This window comes from Embiotoca jacksoni, unplaced genomic scaffold (assembly GCF_022577435.1).
Source record: "Embiotoca jacksoni isolate LCO1_2020_lvr unplaced genomic scaffold, fEmbJac1.0.p SCAF_38, whole genome shotgun sequence".
NCBI classification, from domain to species: domain Eukaryota; kingdom Metazoa; phylum Chordata; class Actinopteri; family Embiotocidae; genus Embiotoca; species Embiotoca jacksoni.
This window is the reverse complement of record NW_027185390.1, coordinates 1,111,264-1,135,080: the sequence shown is the minus strand read 5'-3', so window position 1 is coordinate 1,135,080 and position 23,817 is coordinate 1,111,264. Positions and strand designations below refer to the sequence as shown.

The 23,817-nt window shown below is 41.3% G+C and overlaps 1 protein-coding gene across 4 annotated transcripts in view; it reads right to left on the bottom strand.

The window, feature by feature from the left end:
• Positions 1-4,343: 4,343 nt before the first annotated feature.
• The window catches only part of LOC138208484 (E3 ubiquitin-protein ligase Midline-1-like), a 54,572-nt gene continuing 35,098 nt past the window's right edge, over positions 4,344-23,817 (bottom strand). For all 4 annotated transcript variants that reach the window (XM_069166372.1, XM_069166371.1, XM_069166373.1 and 1 more), the window contains 8 exons: positions 19,665-19,760; positions 14,855-14,962; positions 13,105-13,253; positions 12,026-12,153; positions 10,623-10,766; positions 6,997-7,158; positions 6,678-6,885; positions 4,344-6,588 (listed from right to left, as the gene is read on the bottom strand). In XM_069166372.1, the coding sequence (XP_069022473.1) occupies positions 6,240-6,588; positions 6,678-6,885; positions 6,997-7,158; positions 10,623-10,766; positions 12,026-12,153; positions 13,105-13,253; positions 14,855-14,962; positions 19,665-19,760 (1,344 nt within the window). In that variant the 3' untranslated portion in view covers positions 4,344-6,239. The remainder of the gene's footprint in view (positions 6,589-6,677; positions 6,886-6,996; positions 7,159-10,622; positions 10,767-12,025; positions 12,154-13,104; positions 13,254-14,854; positions 14,963-19,664; positions 19,761-23,817) is intronic.

The following is a 23,817-nucleotide window of genomic DNA, read 5'->3' as shown; positions in this document are numbered from 1 at the left end:
TTGACCCTCCTCTCTGATGACAAAGGAACTCATGCATGAGCGTGAACAATGATCGGTCTGAGTCATACTTGTCGTGTTTGCAGTCTCCCAACAAAGACAATGGCGAGAGGTTATGGCACTTTGATTGCCTAATGTGATATAGTTACTATAGTGAAAGACAAATATCCAGATTTGCTATGTGTTGTGTGTTTTCAGGTAACCTGGAACCCCTCTCTGTTGTACCTCCTGATTTGTGTCACCTGCTGGTTGGCTTTGAAAAACCCTGTCAAACTCCACCCACAGTTCGCCCACATTACAAGCAGTGTTAGCAGCATTACTTTTAGGCTCTTTGGTTGGCTTTGTTTGACTTTGCTTCTCCTGACCGGGGTCATAATAGGTGTCACTAAACTTTGTGGAATCAGGCTGTCACAGTGCCGTCTTTCTCGTCATATAATCCCAGACAGGCTATGAGTTTAAGATCAGGGCTCTGTGGGGGCTGTACCATCTGTTGCAGAGTGTCTTGTTCCTCTTGTTGCTGCAGATAGACTCTAGCTCTGTGTTTGGGCTCGTTGTCACGCTGCAGAATGAATTTTGGGACCCATCAGGCGCCTCTCTGATGTTAAAATCTAAAACATCTAAAGTGCCTCAAATTTCTGAGCAGTAATTTGCATTCTGTTCCTGCAATTTAACATAAAACAAGAAAGTGACTGCAAGCTGAGATGTTAAAAAGTCTCCATCTGGTGATAAATGGAGAACAGCGACTCATAATAACATTTGTGTCCTTTTGAACTCTCCAAATGTTTTCAGTGGGGATCTGCTTGAACTGTGATATTTTCAGTTGTCTTCCCCAAAGTTTGGGAAGGCATTTGTACCGTTTACAACCCCAGTGTCCCTGACCTGTGCAGACGATACCAGACAGTTTATTTAGACTAACCTCAAACATCTGCTGCCCTGTTTCTGACACTTTCCGAAAAACATGGGGAAAGTCCCAACACTTTATTTTGTCGTATACTCGGTAGAGTCAGTAGCTATCTAGCGGTGTTTTTCCTCTAAACCAGGCCTGGGTAGAAAAGGTTAGCTCTTCTGAATCCCCGTTAGAAGTATAGAAAATGCCCGACAAGCTCTTGATTGCATATCGACTACATTTCCAAAACACTGCTGAAACATGATGACAGCAATCAAGCCGTATCACACATTTCCTCTGCCCACAGCCCAAAATAGACACACGTGCCATATGGTTTCTAAAAATGCCATGACTAGTGAGGATTTCCAGTAATAACAGGCTCGAGAAATCACAGACTGACCGATGCAGAGGGAGATGTGTTTCTCCTCTGTGCACTGCATTTCATTGATTTTCTCATTCAAGTGCAATAAAGTTAAATCAGTAGATATGAGGAGCTCTGTGACAAATGGACATGATCACTGTTTGTTGCCCGGACCCTCCTTCATGTAAAATACATGATTTCGATATGCATGGATTGCTTGTGGATTACCACAGATGACAATCTATTGATTTGTCTGTTTGAAAATATGACTTTCTTCAACCATTGACACACACACACACACACACACACACACACACACACACACACACACACACACACACACACACACACACACAGGGTCATGTTTCTGTAACTTTAGAGGACCTTAGGTCGACAAATATTCAATTTACACAAACAGCAGCCGTAACTGCTGCTTACCTAGCCCTATCCATAACCTTCAAACAAGTTTGAACCCTTAGATTTCCCTATCAGGGAGACAGGGCCCGACAATATACCAGTGCAAACAGATGCCCCTAGAACATAAATGAGACACACATATATACACACACCAAGTCCAGAGAGGAGTTCAATAGTTGCTATTTACTGTCTATAATTCATTTCTGTGGGGGGGCTTCTATTTTCTTGAATCCCAGCAGTGACATCTGCTGGGCATTTGGAGGAGTGATATTCTTTGCGGCACACAGAACAAAGCTTCTGCACATCCAGACACAAACACACATGAGGAGTTTGTGAAAAAATAAGACAAAAAAAGAGGGACATTAAAGCTTAAAATAACTTTTATAATAGAGAATAAATTGTATTTCACCATCTTATAATTCGGTTGTGATGTAGCCTTTAATGGTTGATGCACAGAACTAGTGTTTTGAAGACTTTCTTTTGTCTTTGTGCTGTTATAGTGCGTCTGTAACAAATTCTGCCCCATTTTCCAAATCTGCTCCTGAGGGAGTTGCCATCATTGCTCATCTCAAAATGCTGCAGTTTGCTTAGAGAAGCCAAAATTGTCACCAGCAAGTATCCATTGGTACATGCACACTCACTCTCCACACACACACACACACACACACACACACACACACAAACACACACGAGTACATTAGGATGGCTAGAGCCTATAGAGAACATGCACAGCTCCCCCAGGAGCTCGGAGGCTGTGTCTTTTTGAGCCTCTCTCTCTGCTGTAGCTTGGTTGGAGAGAAATAAAACAATCCTCCGGGGACTGCAGAGCCTCAAGACTGCCCAGACAAGTGCAGTTGCAGTGGTAGCAGCACAAACAGCAGAATGCTGAAGCAACTCTGGCCTGATGCTATGTATAAAAGTGGGACGGTGTTTGCCTAAAGGAGAGTGAAGTGGTCTTGTGAGGGAAGGTCAGTGGTTCAAATTCCCATGGGGGGGTAACAGCCTCTACTTCCTGTTAAAGTAGATTCAAGGTGCCCTTGAGGAGGGGGGAAATAAAAAGGCCTGAGCTGTTTAGGCTGCTGGACATTCCCACTATGTTGTCATGTGTGACGATCACAGCACAAACAACACAAGCTCAGCAAAATCCCTCCCCTTGATAATAGTTAATAAAACAGTTGGTCCTCAACCTTTTTTTGCGGTTATATTTCAGCCGAGCAGCGAAATCCCTGAGACGCATTAAGTAACTGTATCGATTGTTTAAAATGTCACACAAAGTCTCGAATGAGAACACAATAGGGTCAGTAAGCACATTTTACTGCTGAACTTGGCTCAATTGTATAAATTTGGAAGAAAAGGTCAGAATTTAAGGGCTGGGAGATTTTATTTTAATGCATAAACGAAATACAAATGCTGGAAAATGACTTGAGAAAATCTCATGGCACACTTCCAGTGCAGCGGAGCAACAGTTTTTACATGTCAGCTGAATAGTTTAGTTTCAGAAGGCAGTTTTGGGAAGATAATTGCTCTCTGTGGAAATCCTCATCTCAACACATGACACAATTCGTGCTCGTTTTCCTTCCTTTTACAGACACGCAGACGGCCTCATGTTGTGACTCACGACTGTATAGATTTAATATGCAGAGAATGGAATTTGTGTCATAAATATAATACTGCAAAACTGGTTGTGAGGACATATGCTATTAATTATAGTCAGTCGGTAACCCAGATTGTTTTTTTGTGCTTTGCTGTCGAGTGTTTTGTAATTTAAATTCAGACACAATTTAACTGTTAATGTACTGAAGGAGAATTATTTATAACAGAATAGTAAAAATATATTGTGTAGCACATAGAGCTGTGTAAAGTAGCTCCAATGACTTGCAAAACAGAGAGATGTCCACCCTAATAGCTTCAACGGATCCTCTGTATGACAGGTATTACAAACACACACACCTCCATTATTTATGGTGGCGGTCTGTAAATTGTCTCTCTGTTCTTCCCTTTGTTTGCTCAGCAGAGTGCTGGGTAGATTCATTTCTCCCCGCTCTCACCACTGAGCCGTGTGAACGACACACAAAGCTTCAGCTAACGCTGGCCGTCCAGCGATGAACCCCTTTCCGCCCCCTCCCGCCCACCGTCGAAGAACAATTGCCCCTGGAAATATCAGGAAGAGACCCTCGATGTCCGCGGGAAGTTCACATGATAACACTCGACAACTTCCCCTTCCCCACAGGAAGCTCACAAACTCGAGTGAACTCGGCAAGTGAGGTCTGAACTTACTGAAGAGTTTGACATCATTTTCTTGCTTTGATGATTCATCATGTGGGAGATAAAGTACAGGTGCAGTCGAGTCCTCGGATGCTGCATTTGTTTCTATGAAGCAGAAGTGATGTAAAAATATTGATTTTGGCAGCTTTGAATGTCTTGATTCTTGCTCACGGCAACAAGTACAGCACCTTACTGAAGTAACTTCACACAGAACAGAATGTCATAGTCTAAACTTATTGAATTTGGGACTGCTTGAATTTGTGATCTTTGCTTGTGAGTTCCCCAGAAAGACAAAAATGGCCTCCTGGCATTTCACCCTGTCCTGTTTTTACGGGATTGGCTCTTGACATTCTCACACGCTGTATTATTGCTCTATTACTTCACTGAAAGGAAGAAAAAAAAAAAGCACACTTTGATGTGAAAAGGAACAATGTTTATTTCTCACCTTCTCATAGACTTTTCTCAGTGATGCAAGCACTCGTATCCTGTTTTGTTTTGTTTTTCCATTAAAAATGTCCACAGCGACAGAACATATAACACCATGGTCATAAAGTTCAAATGGAAACATTAAATTAAGCACTATATATCAGATACAATGAAACAACGCAGCTCAATGTATTGCCAAGGTAACACAAAGTCAAAGAACTGTTCTCCTCTTTACTTTTACCTGTTCTGGGAAGCCAACCAAATCCCATTGAGAAATCGTTACATTTACACGGTTTTGAAACTGTTATTACATATAGAACTAATCTAAATTATAGAGTCCTGACTTGACTGTGTCCCTTTGGGAAGTTTTCCTCTTCGGGCTGCGACCTTGATAAGTATCAGTGGCTGTTTCATTTTAGGGTGTTTTGTCCCTTTTTATTAATAAAACAAGGAAAATCCAAATCAGGATTCAGCTATTAACTGAAGTGAAGAATGAGGTGCACCCTTCTGACATCATCATTGTGCAACAGTTTAGACTTTGTGCATGGGTGTGTTGTCTCAATCAAGTGACGTGTTTTTGCAGAGGAACTTCAAGTTTTGAATGTAGTTGTAGATTTGATGAAACAACGTGTACAATTTCAAAAAGACTCCATTGAAAGAAAACAAATGGTTCCTGGTACACCGGCACAGCTGTGTCTTATCAAACCATATGCTCGTTTTGCAGAAAAGTGAGAGAAAGAAAGAGAAAACAGCAACACCCAAATGTGCATTTTTACCCCTTATTTTCAATAATAACCGGGGGCAACAACTGCAACACAACTCACGGTTTATGCATCACATGAAACCATGAAGACAGTACTCCTGCTGCCAGAAAACAATATGAACGAGTCAAACAGAACACAACACTTGCCCAATATGAATACATGTTAATTGCACTCAAATTAATTAAATTGTTTTTAGGCTACAAAACAATGTGCAAAAACAAGGTCTATATTTAAGGGAATCGTGCATTTTAATATTATTATAACGCTATTACCTCTCTGTCGCTTTTTAAAAATAATTATCGTAGAGTAAAATTTATCTGAATAGACAGCAATGGCTACTTTGGTTCCTTTTTAATGAATGGGGAAATATAAGAGGGGGGATGCAATGAATTTACAAAATATACATCTGTTATTCTGCTCTTTATAGCAACTGTGATTAATTAAAGGGCGTGTACTTTAAGGGATTTTCAAAGTGCTATATCTGATAAAGTGATAGAAACAAAAAAAAATACAACTTGATTCTTGGCTTGTTTCCTAGTTCTCATCGTAGCCCAAAGTGCCTCAGAGTTGGACTGTCCCGCCCAGAACTTTCCATTTGAACTCGACTGACTCCATCTAGACAGGGTTTTCACTAAGACTTTTTAGAGTATAACACAATATTAGCCGGCATCATACAGTATCTGCTTAAGGAAATTATAATAAAAGGAAAATCACTTCTGAGAAGCTTGACAAAATGACACCCTAGGCATTTCTTCTTCTTCTTTTTTCTGCACATTAAAGCTGCACTAGGTGACTTTGCACAAATGCTAGCAAGTTAAATTTTTGTCTGAGAAAGTGAAGCCTGATGCATTTAGGAAAGAAAACCAAATTGGGAAAGAAGATTGAAGTAGATGCTGTTGAGTCCAGCTTATTTTAGGACAGTGTTCGTTTGCTGCTGTTAGAGAGGAGACCATTTGTATTTCACTGTTTTGTCTCTGCCTCTGGGTGCAAACGTGCACATGAGCAGAATTTAATTTGGGTAAATAGAGCAGATCTGTATGAAGTAAAGAGGATGGATCACTCTCCCAACTCTTGCCCAGTGCAGCTTTAAGATAATGACTTATTGTTGTCTGTCTGGTAGCCTTCAGTTGTCGGGTTCCAGTCCCTCCAGGTGGTCAGGGATGGGTAGGCCTGTGAGAATGGTCAGACACTTATTCCACACGTTGAACACGGGACACACGGGCTGCACGAAGGAGACGTGGAACGTGTGCAGGTGCTGGGAGCCCACGGCGTCATAGAAGGTCAGGTACCCGGCGTCGTAGTCCAACAGGACCCCAACGCGTCGCAGGTGGGGCGAGGGCTCGATGGCCAGCTCCTTGCTGTTGTGGCGCACCACCCAGGAGTTGTTGCAGCGGCAGAGCACCCAGGAGGCCGAGTTCTTGCCGATCCACTCGTGCTTGGGGGCTGATTTGTAGGCTATCCCTACAGCGTACCTGGGGAGGAGAGGACAATTCAAAAAAAACCTTGAACCTCGGCTCAAACAGACTCGGTAAATTACCCCTGAAATTTCTATGGCTCTCACCATGTGCTCCCTCCAATCAGAGCCTCCCAGTAGTGACGCCCGCTGTCAATGTAGACATTGCCCACCACGCCGTAGCTGCTCTGGCTGGTGAAGCGCTCCTGGCTGTGGCCTTTCTTGGACGTGGTTTCGTCCCGCTCCACTGTCAAGTTATCGTGGGACACCTTCAGCTTCTTGTGAGCTGATTTGGGGTCCAGCTTGAACGGCTGGCCTGATTGTACAAAAATAAACCGATCTTAAACAGGCAGCATTTTTCACCGATCATTTGAATTACATTTTTTTGGACATCATTTTTTTAAAAAGCAAAACTCAATTTTCTTACTGTTGGTCTTCAGAGTACCCGGTTCACTGCTCCTGCTTCCTGCTTGGTTAATGGCCTTGACAACAAAGATATACTTGGTGCCGCTCTGCAGCCCGTGTACCGTGTAGTGGTTCTGCTTGATGTTGGGAACAATCATCCAGCTCTCCAAGGAGTTACAGAGGCCTAAGAGGAGATAAAAAGAAGAGCAGGATAAGGAAGGAGGAATTAGTGCATAGTCAGTTAAATCAGGGAGATGATATCTACGTTTTCAGATATTTTTTTTTTTGCAGTTTAAATGCACATTAATTGCAAAGGCTAAAGTTTGGAAGAAATAAGAAAGCTGGTGAGAAATACATGTAACTATAACTTCTGGCACATTTTGCACAAAAGAAGAAATATCCAAACAGGAAAGAAACTATTTACTTCAAAGTTTCCTGGAGAGGAGTAATGTACAGCTGTGTGAAAGGGCAGTGCACTAAATAACTGATTGTGTGCGAGCCTGTGGCAGTGGAAACAGGTGAGAGGGTGTGAAAAGGCACAAGAGGAAACTATTCACACCTCGTTGGCTTCATAGCTGCACTGCGCTCTCACTGCTGTGTGCGCGTGTCTTCGGCGTGATGTTTTTATGTTTTTTCTTATTTAATGGGACTTTAACACTGCTGCACCAACCTCCTAAGTGTGTGTATGTGGGTGTAGCTACATTTTCCAGCCATGTCATGGCTGTGTTTGCCTGAGAAATTTACTTAAGAAGATACTGCTGTACTGTCTTGGTTGGCCACCCAGAAGTGAAAACCAGGAAAATTACTTTCCGTAACGAGCGCCTTGAATTTAGTTTTCATTGTTACACGGTCGCTTAAACTTGTGCTCATTATGTCCATCACCTTGTCATGAAGACCTGCCTAGATGCCCGCCTAGTTGATTTGACCAGCCTTTAAATTACATATTTATATGGAATTCGATTGTAAATGAACGTATAATGCAAATGAGTAAGACTAGTAATGTTAAACAGATACCTGCATTCATTTCAAATTAACTTATGAATCCAATATTTAGAATACGTTTCATATTAGAATAATACACATTTTGTGTTATATCAAACCTTTACATTAAATGATAGAATGGGGTCTGACTTTATGAAAATTGAAAAGAAATACGACTTTAGGTGGAAGTGGAACCTCCTGAAGTGAAGCCTCTGGCCTTTATGCCACTAAACATACATGTAGTGTTGTTCTGAGCAACTACAACACACTGGAGCATCACTCTATGTAGTTAATTGCTAAAACGTTACTATAACCGTTCCGTCTGGAATATGCTGTACGACTTCACATGGGAAAATTAATTAAAATGATGACGAATCATGCAGTTCCACGCATATCAAACACAAATTGCAGATAAGAAAGAGAGTTTGTCTTCCACTCTCATCTTGTCATACATTTCCCACTGGAAATCCAATTCACAAGGCTGTGCTGAACAATTATGCACGGCAGTTAAGGGTGTTGTTTTTAATGTTTTTTTATTGCATTAACATTACACGACTTGCACTTCTAGCATCGTGATTCATCTGAATTGTCCCAGGGGGAATTATCTGGCCGTGACTCGGATGCCAACAGCGACACCTCTGACATTAGGGGATGTGATAAGAGCGGCAGTGGAAAAATCACAGCATCTTATTGAACGGAAAGAGACGGGGGTTTAAAGGGGGGAGGCGAAGAAAATGTCACATTAGTTCAATAGCTGTCAATTCTAAATATGCTTTAAACTGTAAAGTAATGACAAGGCAATGACAAAGATGTAACCTTGGGAAGATGTGAAGGGTGAAACAAATGAAAGAATAAAGTATAGAGGAAATTAAGCAGAAGGGGAAAATAAATCAAAGAAGGCACTGAAATTTTGATGTGAGGTAATGCTATTTGAATCTTTAGAAAAATACTTCAAAAAAGAATATATAAAAGAATAGATAAAAGACAGAGGAAAGGCAGTTTGATTGAAAGGGAGCATGGGAGCTCCTCTTCAGCTGCCCTGACCCCATTTCCTTCCTTGTAGTTGTTGCTCACTCGAGTGTGCTCGTGATTTTCTGGGTCTTGTGTGGATGAGTGAGTGTGTGTGTGTATGTCTGCCTATACTGCATGTCTGTTGTTTTACAAGACGTTGGTTGTGTCACCGTGTGTGTTTGTGTGTCTGGGATGCTGAATCGCTTTCCGGCTGTCATCTCGCCTGATGCGACGTCTCACTCCTTCAGTGGCGCTTAAACGTTTTGCACGCATCGACGTAAGAACTCTGCATATCCACTGAAGTCTAATCTTTTCACTGAGTGCTCTACACACAATGTGGATTCCCCATTGTCACATCTTATCCCCTTTCATCCCTCACGAGCTATAGTCATTTGATGTGTGACAACATCATGTCGCATAAAGGCCAGAGGCTTCACTTCAGGAGGCTCCACTTCCACTTCAGCGCTATCTCAGCTTTTAGAAAAGCACTTCAACCCCCAGCTGCCTTAGGGGAGCTGGTGTCCGCCAGATTGAACAAAAAAGTTCTGTATATTGGATATGTTTGTGTTAGTAGGACAAGGACCGTAGCTAAAATTGTATTAATAACACCTCTATCACTCCCAATTCTAGACACCTTTCTTTTTTAAACAAGTAGTTAGTAGCTTATTCTTTATGTATTTAGTTCATGTTTAATGATAATATGAAAATTTGATTTCCCCTTATCTAAACAAGACATTTCAAAGACTTCTCCAGTTGCTTTTACTGCCGTTTGCATTTACAAGTCTGAAGCCTGGAGACTTTTGCACCAAAGCCATTTACATCCTGTTTCACAAATATATGTCTTTTGCCTGCAGTCCTGTGGTTGTTGATTTGCAAGTGTCTTTGTTTTTAGTTAAACATGTAAAAATTATGAGGAAAGTTGCAGCTTGCCAAAGTGGCAAGCTACTGTGACATCAATTATTTGTTTGGGAAGTACCGTTTCGAAACCCTCGAGTCTGGCCACAGGTTTTTGGGAGCCAGCATCCTAGTGACTCCATTTTTACATATTGTTCATGTACGATATGAGATTAAGTCATACCCTAATTCGGTAGGTAACCGTAGCTCAATTTTGGAGGGATGTAAACAGGAGGTTTTGTCTTTCGAACATTAGAACTTGCCTGAGAATCATCATGTTTTCAAGTGGCAATATATAGATGTTTACTCGCTTTTGTACAATTGAAAATGTATGTCACACTGGATCTGTGTCCATGTGTTCTGATTTAACTACATTACAGCTCTGAGGAGCACTGCTATTTTTTGCCACAAATTGCATCAATTGGATGCTAAGGGTCTTGAAGTGCCTTAATTGCTTCCGTGAGCTGCGTGCCATAGACGCTGCTACAGCTTCAACCCCTGAGTGTGTTGGTGAACGGGCCCCTTCAATCTTCATGTGCCCCCCCGGGCACATTGAAAAGCTGCAAAATACATGCGCTTTTAACTGTAAATGGTTAATTCCCCTAATGCTGCTAATACCGAATATTAGTGGTATTACCCACATGGCCAAATGGACAACTGGGCCATGTCCTCTAGTTTGTTTCAAGATCTATTCTGCTGCTTCCAAAAATTGTGAAAGTTCGTTTGTGATTTCAGCATTTCTTGTCAGCCATATATACTTACTTGCAATGTTGGACTGTCCGGTGAAGATGGCATACTGGAGCTCATAGGAGACCACTGTGAATTCATCATCCGACGTCCAGTGGACAGTGATCGTGTCGTAGGAAGCCGTGCACAGCTCTTCCCTTATGCACGGAGCATTTGGAGCTGCAAAGAGTGCAGAAAAGAAGCATCATCTCAGGCCCTAATGCCATATTCTGTTTGGATAAAGTTGCAAATTACATGAATGAAATTCCGAAGGGATGACGCTCTCAAAGGTTGTCGGTTGTTCGAGCAACAGAAGCCTGAATTAACCATGTGCGTGTTCATTCGGGTCAGTTTATGAGTCCACAGGCTTCATTACACGCGGGATTGAAAATGCTCTTTCCAGTAGAGTGGTAGGTTGAGCATTAAAAGCAATGAAGAGGGGAAAAAAATTAAATATTGAGGTAAAAGCCAGGTCACATTTACACAGCAGGAAGAGTAAATATCACAATCCATTTAGCAGTAACAAATGTGAGTCGTTACATAACCAGAGACACTGGGTTGGTTCTCTTATACATGCAATACGATGCATTGATTCATGGGAAAACTTTATAACGTTCAAACTGTTTTTGTTCTACGTAGAAATAAATAGAACGAAAACTCCTTTGTATTCCGTTTGTGAAGCCTCTCGTACAAAGAGAATGAACCGAGGTAAAGAAACACAGATACAAAGGCACAGCTTAAATTGATTGTAAAGCCACTTCCTATCCCTCTCTGTGTCCGTCACTCGCTCCCTCTCCCGAGCCTTCTGTCATGAGTGGCTTCACATAGTGGAGTGATTCAGACTGATTCACTTAGTGAAAAGGCCCTCCAGCGAGGCCCTCATGCATCGCACAGAGTAAATATGAGCCAGCCATTTTCACAGAGCTTCATAACCACGACACCCGATGCTTTGTTTTTCGTCCCCAGCGTCCTCATAACTCAAACAGTGGCATTTTTTGATGGGTCCTTTGCAAATATGACATCAGGTATTAAGGTGGAAAATGTATTTTGGAGTTAACAGGCTGGGGTCTGTACCTTCAAACGCAATGCTTGAAGACAGCAGAGATTATTTTTTTTTTAAATCCAAATTTTGAAGCTGGAATGGGATCTTAATTAGAGCCAACGTTTGGGTTCCATGGTCAGTGAGAAACTGAAAGACTCAAAGGGTGAGACTAGATACAGACAAAAAGGACATTTGGTCTGTGATTCTAACCTCCAAGAAAGACGGTATCAAGAGACGATGATGCACATGCACTAAAATGCCCATTGATTTTCCCTTCAGACATCACAAATTCATCCTGAATTTAAAACGGGGAAGATGCAGGTCACAGACTGTTTTGACTTTAATCAATAGATGTCCCGCTGAACAGAAAGGCTTTGATGAAAACATGAAGGCTTACCAGTGAGGTAATCCAGATTCTCCAGCAACTTCTTCTCTCGGGTGAAGTCCAGGGCGAAGGTGTCGAAGGTGTCCGTTAGGTGTATCTCTGGGATCAGCACTTGGGTTGATGCGGTTGCCATGGAAACCCTAGATCAGTAGCAGGTGAAATTATATGTGATTACATTAGGATATGGATCTTCTTTATTTTATTTTTATTTTGTTTTTGGTAATTATACATTTGAACACGCCGCAAGTGGACTTTTAAAGTTAAAGTACCACTACTGTGCATAGATGCTGGTGTTTGTGAATCCTTCAGAAATGTCTATATTTCTTTATAAATAAGTCTGAAAGCAGATAAAGAGAAATCAGTTAAACAAATAACAGAAACTATAACTCTGTCATTGTTCTACGAAGGGAACCTTTTCCATATGTATATATATATATATGCTATATATATACATGCTATATATATACATGCTATATATATATATATATATATATATAGCATGGAAAGTATGTTTTAGGTCATATTTGTGCAGAAATATAGAAAATTCTGGAAGATTCACAAACTTTAAGTATCATTGTATGTCACAAATGTTACTCTTATAGAGACAAATATTTGTATAATTTTGCACCAGATCTGATTTGATGATCTATAACAGATATACACCATTAGCTCCTTCGTTGCTAACTTAAAGAATACTGAGGGGAAAAAAAATCAGCCTCCTTATTAGATTAGATTAGATTCTGATTGAAACTACTTTTGTTTGAAGGACTAAAGGATAATGATTTCTTTTTATACGACTTCCTTTGTTTCTCCTGAGGATTTGCTTATTGGACACAGGGTTTTTTGCTCTCAATTTCCAAATCAATTAGTCACAAAGCTTAATGCAGGGGCAGGAATACGATTAGGCTAAATAAAAGATGAAGTCCCTCTTTGCTTGTCTTGGCAGTCGGGGAAGTTAAGCAGACAAAGTTTTTCAAACTGTTTCTCAACATCTCTTGCGTGAACTCGTTTAACCTCTCCCTTACACTAGACCTTTCGTGTGCTAAGCTGAATGACTCCGGCATGTATGCTCAGTGTGTGGGCCGCCTGACCTCTCGTTGATGCTCTTGGCCGTCTGCAGGAAGCGAGCGTGATCGGTTTCTTTCAGCGTCTGATCGGCCTGCGTGATGAGGGCCGAGGACCTCTCGATGCACTGCTTGCAGTTAGAAATCTGTTGGGCGAGCTTCCGAAGCCTGTGCGCCTGCAAGGGATGGCAAAAGGGAAGCCTCAGACGTATGTTGTTAGGAAGGATCAAAACAATCAAATCAGAAAACGTCCTGATCCAGGTGAAGATGTCGCAGATCATTAGGGATGAGAAAATAATCAGGGATGACAACAGGAAATGATCCAAGAATATGCAGGTGTTTTTTTTTTTTTTAAAGATAATAGGTGTTGTATGTAACACGTACACAAAAAGGTCAAATCAAGGGTTGACTGATGCAGAGACTCATCTATTTCTTCATGTTTCCTAAATTTGCATGAACATCAGAGAAGGTAAATTATAGATAAGGCATCCTTAGCTAAAGTTACAAGGGCTGGAAGCTGATTTGTTTCGACCTTCTCTCTTGCCTCTTGTTTAGAAGCCCTGGCTCGATTGAAACTATGAATATAAATGAGGCCAACACCTCAAGGTTAAATTTTTCGAAAGACAGACAAACATCTTGACATATGTTTTAATAACATGAGCTAAGCTTCTCATGTTCCAGCTGACACGACATTTTTCAGGCTCATCCATGATTCTGTTGCGTATAAATCTGGTACTTCATTTTCCCCTTTTTTGCCCCCCAGCTTCGTTCCCTCTCCCTAAGAGCAAAGATTTTAAGAGACATATTTAGGTCAGCAGTTGGATTGAGGTCAAAGGATATTTCATCTTCAGTTTGGCTTCTAAAAGAACCCAAAAAAATGCAAATTTCAGTGGATTTAAATGGAGATTACAAAGTCATCTAATTTAAAGATTGACAGAAACTTTCTATTTGAAAAGAGCATGTTGAGTTATTGATCAGGATGTGGCACTCCACTAAAAAGCAATTTGTAGAGGTCTGTTGGCTCTTACATAATTATTTCAGAATTTTATCTGATCAAAATCTTAATAGCTGAAAACCATGGTTACAAAAAAAAAATACCCAATGGATTTCAAGCGTCATTGGACACAGTTTAAAGTCGTCCGGGTTTATAGTACAAGTTAATGCGCCCTCCCCTATGCTGCGGGATCCACTTTTGACCGGTCTGACTGTTTTTTTTCTTTCTGTTCCGATTGTGTCGAAGGGTTTGCATTAGACTTCTGAAGAGTTTGTCGTCTATTAGTGGGATAAGGATCAGGTCAGGCAGCCTTAATGAAGGCTTGCTTTGGACAGAAAATGTGGTCTGACGGTATTCTGATGTGATATCGGGGTGTTTAAAGAGAGATTAATGAATAAGGGAGTTTGATTGTTCTTGCGGAATATTATTAACCTGGTGTTACAAGACCCAAATTCACCGCGTGCATGTTAATATTTGCTGGCATTGTAACAACTCTTCGCCACACCGCCACCACTGTTGGTACTGCATCTTGTAACAAACGCTTGACTTGAGCTATCGTCGCACTCAGCCACCAACACTGGTCGCTGATTGGTCTGCTCTTCAGGGTGGCTGAGCTAACCGCCCTGCTCACAGGCTTATTCACTTTTTGCTGAGCTGGAAACAATGCAGGAATCTGAATCTATCAGGTAAACTAGATTGCACATAAAAGACGGATCTAAAGACAGCAAGGGAAATAAATGGTATCTTCTCTGCACTCCTCACCCCTCTCAGTGTTCACCTCACCTTCCCCTCTTTGATCTTGCTGCCAATGAGCTGCCTCCTCTGCTGAATTATGTCGATCAGGATATCACACTCCTCCAGGAGCTTGCCCTCCTGGCGGGATGCATTCACCTGGGAAACCACACAGAGAATGACATAAACAAAAACATTGATGAAGGGTGAGGATACGGGAATACAGAGGGGATGCATCCACAATGGCTCGGCATGATGTCGACCGAGAAACAAGATGTTATTTTCTTCCATCAACCAGACCTCCTCTCTGGAAGCAAACACTCGAGGAAGATGAGGCATATTCAGGCGTTTGGCCTCCTGCTGGCTCAAGTGCTGAGTGACAAGTAAAATAAGCAGAAAGCTCTGTGCTAGTAAGAGAGCCGACTCAGCAATATGCTGAAGAACCAGACACAAGGATCATGAAATCACCTGCTATTTACTATAGAGTGCACTGCATTTAGCATCTGCCATTTTATTTGACAGTGTGAATTGTGAATATGAAATGTATACACTAGTTAGTGTTTCTTACAAATCCCATGCCCTTGTGCTATCTGCTCACAACCCCACACCTGAGTTGATCACCACAGAGGGGAAAGTTACCAATGTGAAACTTTGAGATTGCAGACGAGAATACTCATTTTGCATTTTGCAGCTGGCTGCCATGGAAACTCTAAACTGCATTCAAGCTGTTTTCATAGCTCCTCATTTGTGTCCCAGCAACGACTGATTTGGCATTGTGTGCTATGATCAGACTAAATATCATTTCGAGATGTGACTGTTGTCACATTAGGTTGTCATTTGAACGTGGGCCAGTATTCGCATGCTGTCTAAATGTCATGATGTGTCAAGGTTTATTGGGCTGGCCTGGACCCAAATTCACCGCATGAATATATGGGTCAGGCCACGCTTCATTGGCAATTGTTTCCAGTTGTTGTATCCTAATGGTTGGCTGACAAATTGTCCCATTTTGATATAATAAGAGATTATGGTCATTTATATATTTGTGTCTATAGTCAAATGTCTCCTGTTTGTGGCAGCGGAAAGGGTTACCACTTTGATACTTTTCTACACGTTTGGTTGTCCAGTGCTGTAACCGCCCTCACGTTCACTTTAGGGTGTTTCATTACAGAGCCCAGTCCCATTTCAAGGTGTGTTCAAGAAAAAAAAGCATACTTTGCATTCTATATGATGTGTATTCAAACATCTGATTGGCTCCAATCCCACTAATGTCAGTTAAGCTTAAAATCATAAAAATGATTTAATTTGGTCAGAAGGGGTTTTGAAAAGTGCAGTCGACGCAGTTGACGACAATCAAAGTGTTTCTGCCATGATGGTACTTAGAAGAGAAAACAGCACCCAGCATTTGAATCACTGTGCAGTTTGGAACCTCGACAGTCTGAGCAGGCCATAAACGTTGTTCAGGTCCAATTATAGGACTTCAGGTCCGAACATAACGTATAATACCTCATTGTGGTCATTTCCCCATGGTCCTTTCAGCACCTTGTAAAGTGTTTTCTCGCTGCAGCGAAGCGATAGCACCGGGAGCAATGAAAGGGAAGTCAGCTGCGAGTGTTACTGACCCGAGACGTTGCGCAGTTATTCATACAAATATACACTATTGTGCAAACACACATATACTGTACGTTGGCAGGTGCTTTTATAATGACATCACAGGGAGTCGTTTGTTTTCCCTCCAAAGAGCCAAACAAGGCTGGAAAGCACCTCCACTATCTCCTCAGCGTCCCGTCCTAAACAGCGTTCATGCAACTTTTTCGGGGATCTTGTTGCCAACAGAAACAATTTGCCACCTGGATTACATCTCACTGTTTATGTGGGACATGCTGAGCTCAACGCCTTAGCTCTGTTGTATAGCAAATCCGCTGCATCAGTCTATTCAGCGCTGCTAATTGGTTTCTTCAACATCACCGTGACAGCTCCGGGGAAGCTGGAGATTAAAAAGAGTTTACTTTGAGAAAAGCTTGCATATATGTTATCTCTGTGTGGCTTTTTGTACACCAATTAGCTATGCGGATATAAAAGCAATTGTTTTGTGTGTGTGTGTGTGTGTGTGTGTGTGTGTGTGTGTGTGTGTGTGTGTGTAGCTTCTCTTAATATCAATAGGCACACGTAGAGGTTCATTTGAGGCAGGTTAGAAATGGTTTCCAACAACTCAAACAGAAACTAGTGAAAGTTTTTGATTTTTTTTGGGGGGGAGGGCTAACATTGTCTGTTTAGTTCCCCATGATGCTCTGCTTTGCTTCTTCTTGACATGACATTTCATGACTGTAAATGTCAAGGACTCGATGTGAATGAAGAGGACATGCTCTGATATTGCTAATCTCTCAGGAACAACCACCCACAATGCTTCATGGAGACACACACACACACACACACACACACACACACACACACACACACGCACGCATCCAAAGTACATCATGTTCCATGTGAAGATGTGGAGCATCTAATGACTGTGGGCAGAGCCCTCTGGAGCATATGATCAGTATGACAGATTGGAGCCTGACAGGGACATTAAGTGATTCATTTAACCACTGACACACACACACACACACACACACACACACACACACACACACACACACACACACACACACACACATGTTACAAGCCTGGAAGATATCCAAACATTAGGAAATATACATGCAATGAACTTTCTGCAGGGGAGGAGACGTTAAACTTTAAAGGCCTGTATTTGCCGACGCTTTTGCAGCATCAAGCCGAAAGTACCCGAAGTTTTCCTGCTGCTTTGGCTTTGAAACATAGTTCAGGGTACTTTTTTGTTCGTGTTACATGGAATCATTGACTGTATTGCATGTTATACACCTAAAAGTAGCTGTCTTTGTCTTTTTGTGATTATTGACTGACACTTGACTTTAAAACTATGACGGTGTCCTATTTTTCATCATGCAAAATGCAGCAGCGAGGGGTCCAAATATGGTTTAAAATTCAATTATAACCACGACAACAACAAAAACACGATGCCAGCTGAAAAATAAAAAAGAGCATTAAAGCTGAACCACAGATGGTGACTAGGAGGAACAGGATGTGAGATTGCATTTTTTTCTTTGTCTTTTTTGACATGTCAGAGAATCTCAGCAGCCATCTTCAGAGTAGTTTTGGAACAGCTTAATCTGACATGAAAGCTTCACCGATGGCAAGCCAAGATGTCTTTTGCTTTTTCTGTGACGCTCTTTCTTTTGTTTCCTTCTCACATTCATTATGTTCATGTCGGACAGCTTCATTTACTGAGTTTAGAGATGTTTCTGTATGTATTTTTGCTTCATGATCACCAGTCATTTTTTAAGAATTTTAATCTTCTACTTGCACAGTGTGCCTTTTTGCACCTAAAGACAGCGTGCTATCACTGTACACTCCAAAGGCTATTTTAGGGCTTTACAATGTGTGTGAGACCCTACTGTATGTGTAGTTGTGATAATGCACTGGCAAAAAAAAAAGAAGGTCAAGCATCTTTTTCCTTTTTTGCCCTTTGTGTGTTCATCATTTATTAATTTTTGACTTTTACAGTGTAATGTTTACATTTTTGGTCATTTTGTGATGATCGAAGAGATTTAAAATTCCTGCATCATCAAAATTCCCCCTCCAGGCATCGCTCCCAGAAAACATTTTGTGTGATGATGACACAAAAACATGCACACCAAATATGTACACAGCACTTTAGCAAAAAAAAAAAAAAAAAAAAAGATGAAATCTTCTTAATAAATCACAATCCTCTTTCCGTGCAGTTTGTAAAGGGCTTGCCAAACAAATAGGCTCATCTCCATTATTTCAAACCTAGATGTTACAACCCTGTGGCATTGCTTTTTTTAAGCTTCTTAGTGGGCCAGCGTAACATGAACAGGCAGGCTTAGCACAGAACTGCCGACAGTAGAGCTAAATACATGCAGACATTCACACACTTTGTTATTATCCTCAAAATGAAGATGTCAGGCGAAACCAGATGCTGTGTAATGGCAACAACAAAAAAAAACACGACACAGCTAATGACAGGTTCGGCACAAATAAGGCTTAAATTGAATACATACAAGTTTAAGTTAATGCATTACTTCAAAGATGTTAACTATCGCTAAAGTCTATATTTTCGTCAAAATCACATCTTCAAATGTTGTCATGAATTAATTACGCAGTCTGTAAAATGACATAAAATAGGATTAAAATGCACAGGCTCCACTGTGACATCCTGAAATAATGTGTTAATCATCCTGTAATCCAGGACCCAAACATATTCGATTTCCACTGTTATTAAACAAAACAAGAACAAATCCAGTAAATCCTCACCTGTGAGATGCTGAAATCAGACACTGCTTAGCATTTTTTTTTGCTCGATAAATCCCTTAAATGATTATTGAATAATCCAAATAGTTGGGGGAAACCATTTATTTGTCCACAAATTATTTCCGCTATATTTTTGAATAGTATATTTCTTTTATTCAGCCCTTCATTGTAATTTTAGCTTCCATCCTCTGTTACATGCTAAGCTAAAGGAGCTGAATGCTGAGTCATGATACAGGTCGCATACGAAATGAATCAGTTGTACAGGCACTAGGGAGTGATAAATGCATGGATACATTTTGATATTAAAATATTAAAATAGGGTTTTGTGTATTTTTAGATTATTCACAAATGACAATTGAAAACACAAGTGCAATTCTTCCTCATTCCACATACCACCAATATAACATTCACCAAAGCAGATTAACAGTGCCAACAACATAATATGATCTGATTTATAGTCACAGACAATATATATCAGTGGTGACCCCAAAGGACGACTGAGACTCACCTCTACATGTTGACATGTCTGGATCAGTTTTCCCATGAGGGACTCCAGCTCATTGTTCCTCTTGATCAAATTACTCAGGTTGGAGTCCAGAGCTTGCTGTAGCAAAAACACACCAAAAAAAGAGACAACAGAGATGGTAAGAGATGAAAAAGAAAAGTCTGTGACAAATGCAAAGGAACAGAAGTGGAGGGCAGAGAGCGAATAAAAGGGAGATAAAAAAAATAAAAAAAATGCATCCCTTCCCCCTTTAGGTTTCTCTTTTTATTCAAACCAAAGAAGTTGAAAGATAACCTCAGACACTGCACATCAGAAAATAGCAAAATAAAAAGTCAAAAGTTGCAAAGAAAAAAAGAAAACAGCCACATTCTACAAAACACAAGAAAAACGGAGCAAAAGTGTTTAATTCCTCAGTGCAAGTTCACCAAAGAGCAGCTAAGAGAAGCGCTGTTTTTCTCTCCTCTCTTCTTCTTCACAAGTAATTCCCAAGAGCTGCACAACATTCGTCTGTCTTTTTCTTTTTTTTTTCTTCTTCTTTTTAAAAAGGTGCCTTTAGTGACCACGTACCTCTGAGCGCGGGTGATCCCCCTCATCCCTGTACTGCCTCCTCATCCTGCCTTGTCCGAGCCTCCGACAGAGGATCCTACTCTAGGAGAGGATGTGACTGGGACAGCCACTCCACCGAGCAGCAAGCGATGCGCAAACCCGGCCAAGCGGCAAATTAGGCATCAAAAGCTTTCCCTATGAGAGCACGCAGCAGCACTCTCGGCTAACGAACCGGCAAACAGGTGACAGCACGTTAGTCCCTTAACGCTCCTCCCTGTTTTGTTTTTTTTCCTCCCTTCCATTCCCCTTCTTGCTTTTTTTTTCCCCCCCCTTTTGCTGCTTTTCATCTGCCTGAGCAAAAGCTTCCTCCTTTTGCTTCCAAGACCATCACATTATTGCCAAACCGAGCGTGCTTAAGCTGCTCTGATGTAGCTTCTCCTCTTTCCCATTCAAAACTGTTTTCCACATGAATTTAAGGTCAGAATGCTGAGATTTCCGAAATGCCGGGTAGGTCCATTGGAGCAGCAAGGCCGGGACAGATAGCACAGTGTTCCTTATACATTTTGGGCAAGTCCTTTGCTTCTGTTAACACTGCAAATACTCAAGTAAGAAAACCAGCCTGCTTGATATGTTACATTACAGTTCACTTAACCTTTAACCACATTTTTAACAGCAATGCACACAAAGCCAGTTCTGCTGTTACAATGAGGATTATAAAGGTGCTACCTTCAGGGAATATTGAATAAACAGCAACAGTAAACACAGAGCGGAAGGATTTGTGTGTTTTTGTGTGTTTGTGCTGTAGTGGCAGCAGGGGCTTAATGGATGGCCTTAATACGGCGATGACACAAAAACAGAAGCAGCATGAAGGTCCACTTGAACAGGAATATGACACTGTTGTCATGATTCATCCTCCGCATAGAGATAAAAAATAAACCGGACCTCTTAAAGAATTGAAACAATAAGTCAGCAGCTGCGTCACGTACACGGGAGAAATTATGTCTATATGCTGTACAGTGTGTTTAAATGCAGTGTGAAATACACTGTGATGTGTACACAAGGGAAAAGGGACTTACAAGATGAAACCTCGTGTCAGTTTCCATGCTGTGTGTGTGTGTGTGTGTGTGTGCATCCACAGAGTCCATGCTGCCAACTAGTATCCATCTCTTGGGGCTGAGCTGTCCGCTCGCCCAGCAGCCTGATCACCTGTCAATCATCCTGCCCGTTTATCCATCCCATCTCTCTCTCTCTCTCTCTCTCTCGCTCTCTCTCTCTCTCTCTCTCTCTCTCTCTCTTCGATCCTCCTTTTCTGCTGCCAATCCAAGACGGATTTTCAGCCCAACCCCCCACCCAGAAAAATATAGCCTCTGAGTGAAGTTAATCTCCGCTCTGAATCAGCTCGGCTCAGCCAACGTTGATTTGATGAGTTTTAGATATACAGTAAGGCAGTGGATTCAGACAATGTTGTTGTTGAGATGCATGGATGCAAAGTCCTTTCTCAAAATGAAACCAATAGAGGAAAGTACATGTTGTCAAGTACTTGGCTAAATACTTTTACTTTTCATCCCGAAGTACATGGTAAACATTCTGTATTTAGAAATACTGCATATTTATTTGTGTTAGAGTACTTTTTATTTGTAGTATTGCTACTTCTACCTCTGATATGAGACCTTCCCGCACCTATGTCCAAAAATCATTCGTATTATTGTTGGAGCATTTCATGGCATATTAACATGTATAGTTATTTCATTATGTTTTTCTTAACTTTTGATTTTGTGAGTTTTTGTCATTCATACATGGCAGCTTGGCAAAAGCAAAAATTAAATACCTCCTGAGATTGCTTGAAATGTAAATACACTTCTAAAAATAAGATTACTTTCTCTAAAGCGTGGTCAGCTGGCAGTTGGTGACAGTTTTTGTGAGATTGTATTTGTCTTTTCAAAGAAAAGTTGGTTCCTTCTACATCATCTGCTCTTAATCGGCATCCTATGAAGCACGTTCTGATCCTCACGTTTTTTTCTTATATCACTGTTCTTAAAAAATTTGCAAACGTAACGTCTTCGTGACAGCTTGAAAAAAGCAATATGGCACTCTCTACTGCACTTGTGTCACTGTTGTTTTATCTGCTTCATATTCTCTCCAATTGTGTCAACGAGACTCTGTTGTCATGTTCATGTGTGAAAGAAAGGGCTGTGGGCCTATGCTGTGAGTGAACTAAATCACCCTTGAGCGGTGCTGGTAAGCTGAAAATGTATGCAAGGGGATCACACTCTCTCACACGCCCATAGATGGAGACAGGTAGGCAAATGAACCCAAAACTTCAGAGGATATTTCAAGATTTACCGTGACACTGAGCAGGTTTCTCAGGAAACCTTGCTGAGCTGCCAGAAGTTTCACTCCATTCTTTTCCTTGTTTCTCAAGTGTTAGGAAGAGATCAAAGAAACCTCAGTCATACAGATGAGCACAGAAACTGGGAGACAAGTACAGAGAGAACATCGGACAGTGAGAGATAAATTAAAGAGGAGGCAGGCGGAGGAAACACAGCGCTAGTGAGCAGGAACCTAGAGCTCTAACTGTAGGAGCCGTCATTTGTTTTGTGTCCTACTGCACTTTACTGTGTATCCACCTGCCTATACACACATCTCGTCAGCTGTATCAGCTATATTTGTCTCATATCATCGTTGTAATGGGTGTTCTGTATATTGATGGAGGACACTGGTGTATTTGCTCGACACCCAGGTCTCTACCAGGGGCTCCTCTCTGAATAGGAAACAATATGTTTGTGTTCCTGGATCAGTCAAAGATGTTCCTGATTGAAAGGCGAAGCACGGCAGTGAGGGAACAACACGGCAAGAAAGGAACATTGTTCTCGGGGAAACGGAGAAAGGATGAGGTGTGTTGTGTGCGTGTGCGTGTGCGTGTGCGTGTGCGTGTGCGAGTGCGTGTGTGTACCACAAGCAAACGGAGTATTGAGCACAGAGGGAAAGAAAGTCATCTGTAAATGTTACACAATGCACAGTAAACTCTCAGAGACTGGCTTTTATTTGCTGCAGCTGATGAGAGAAGCAGTCAGGCTTCTACTATCGACAAGGCAGTGCAATGCCACTGACTGATTACTTTTTAATCATAAATACTTTAAGATGCAAACCATCTTATAACCTATTCAGTCTCTGAATAGCCGATACTTTTTAAAAGAGGTCACCTAACTTTGCGGTTGCCCTCGGCTCTGCGGTGCATTGTGTGTCCGATTAATGCTATTCTTAGAGGTTGGTGGGTCCAAAAGTGGAGCTAAAATGAGATTAGATATTGGATTTAGCATTCATTTGGACACGTGTTTGTGCCCATTTGACAAACATAGCTCCACATCTGCACTTATAGATGTGTAAATACACAACTGTTGCCAACAGCTTTAAAGGGTGACAATATGTTGGTATTGTATGCCTATTGCAGGTTTAAGCGACTCTTTATCAAAATACTGGACAATAAAGTGTAATATGACAGAGCCATTAAAAAGTAACTGAACAGCCCCTGAGCCCCTGTGACATCACTGCTGTGCGTGGTCAAAGGTGAAACAGGCTTGAAACCTTTAAAAGAAACGGATTTTCAATC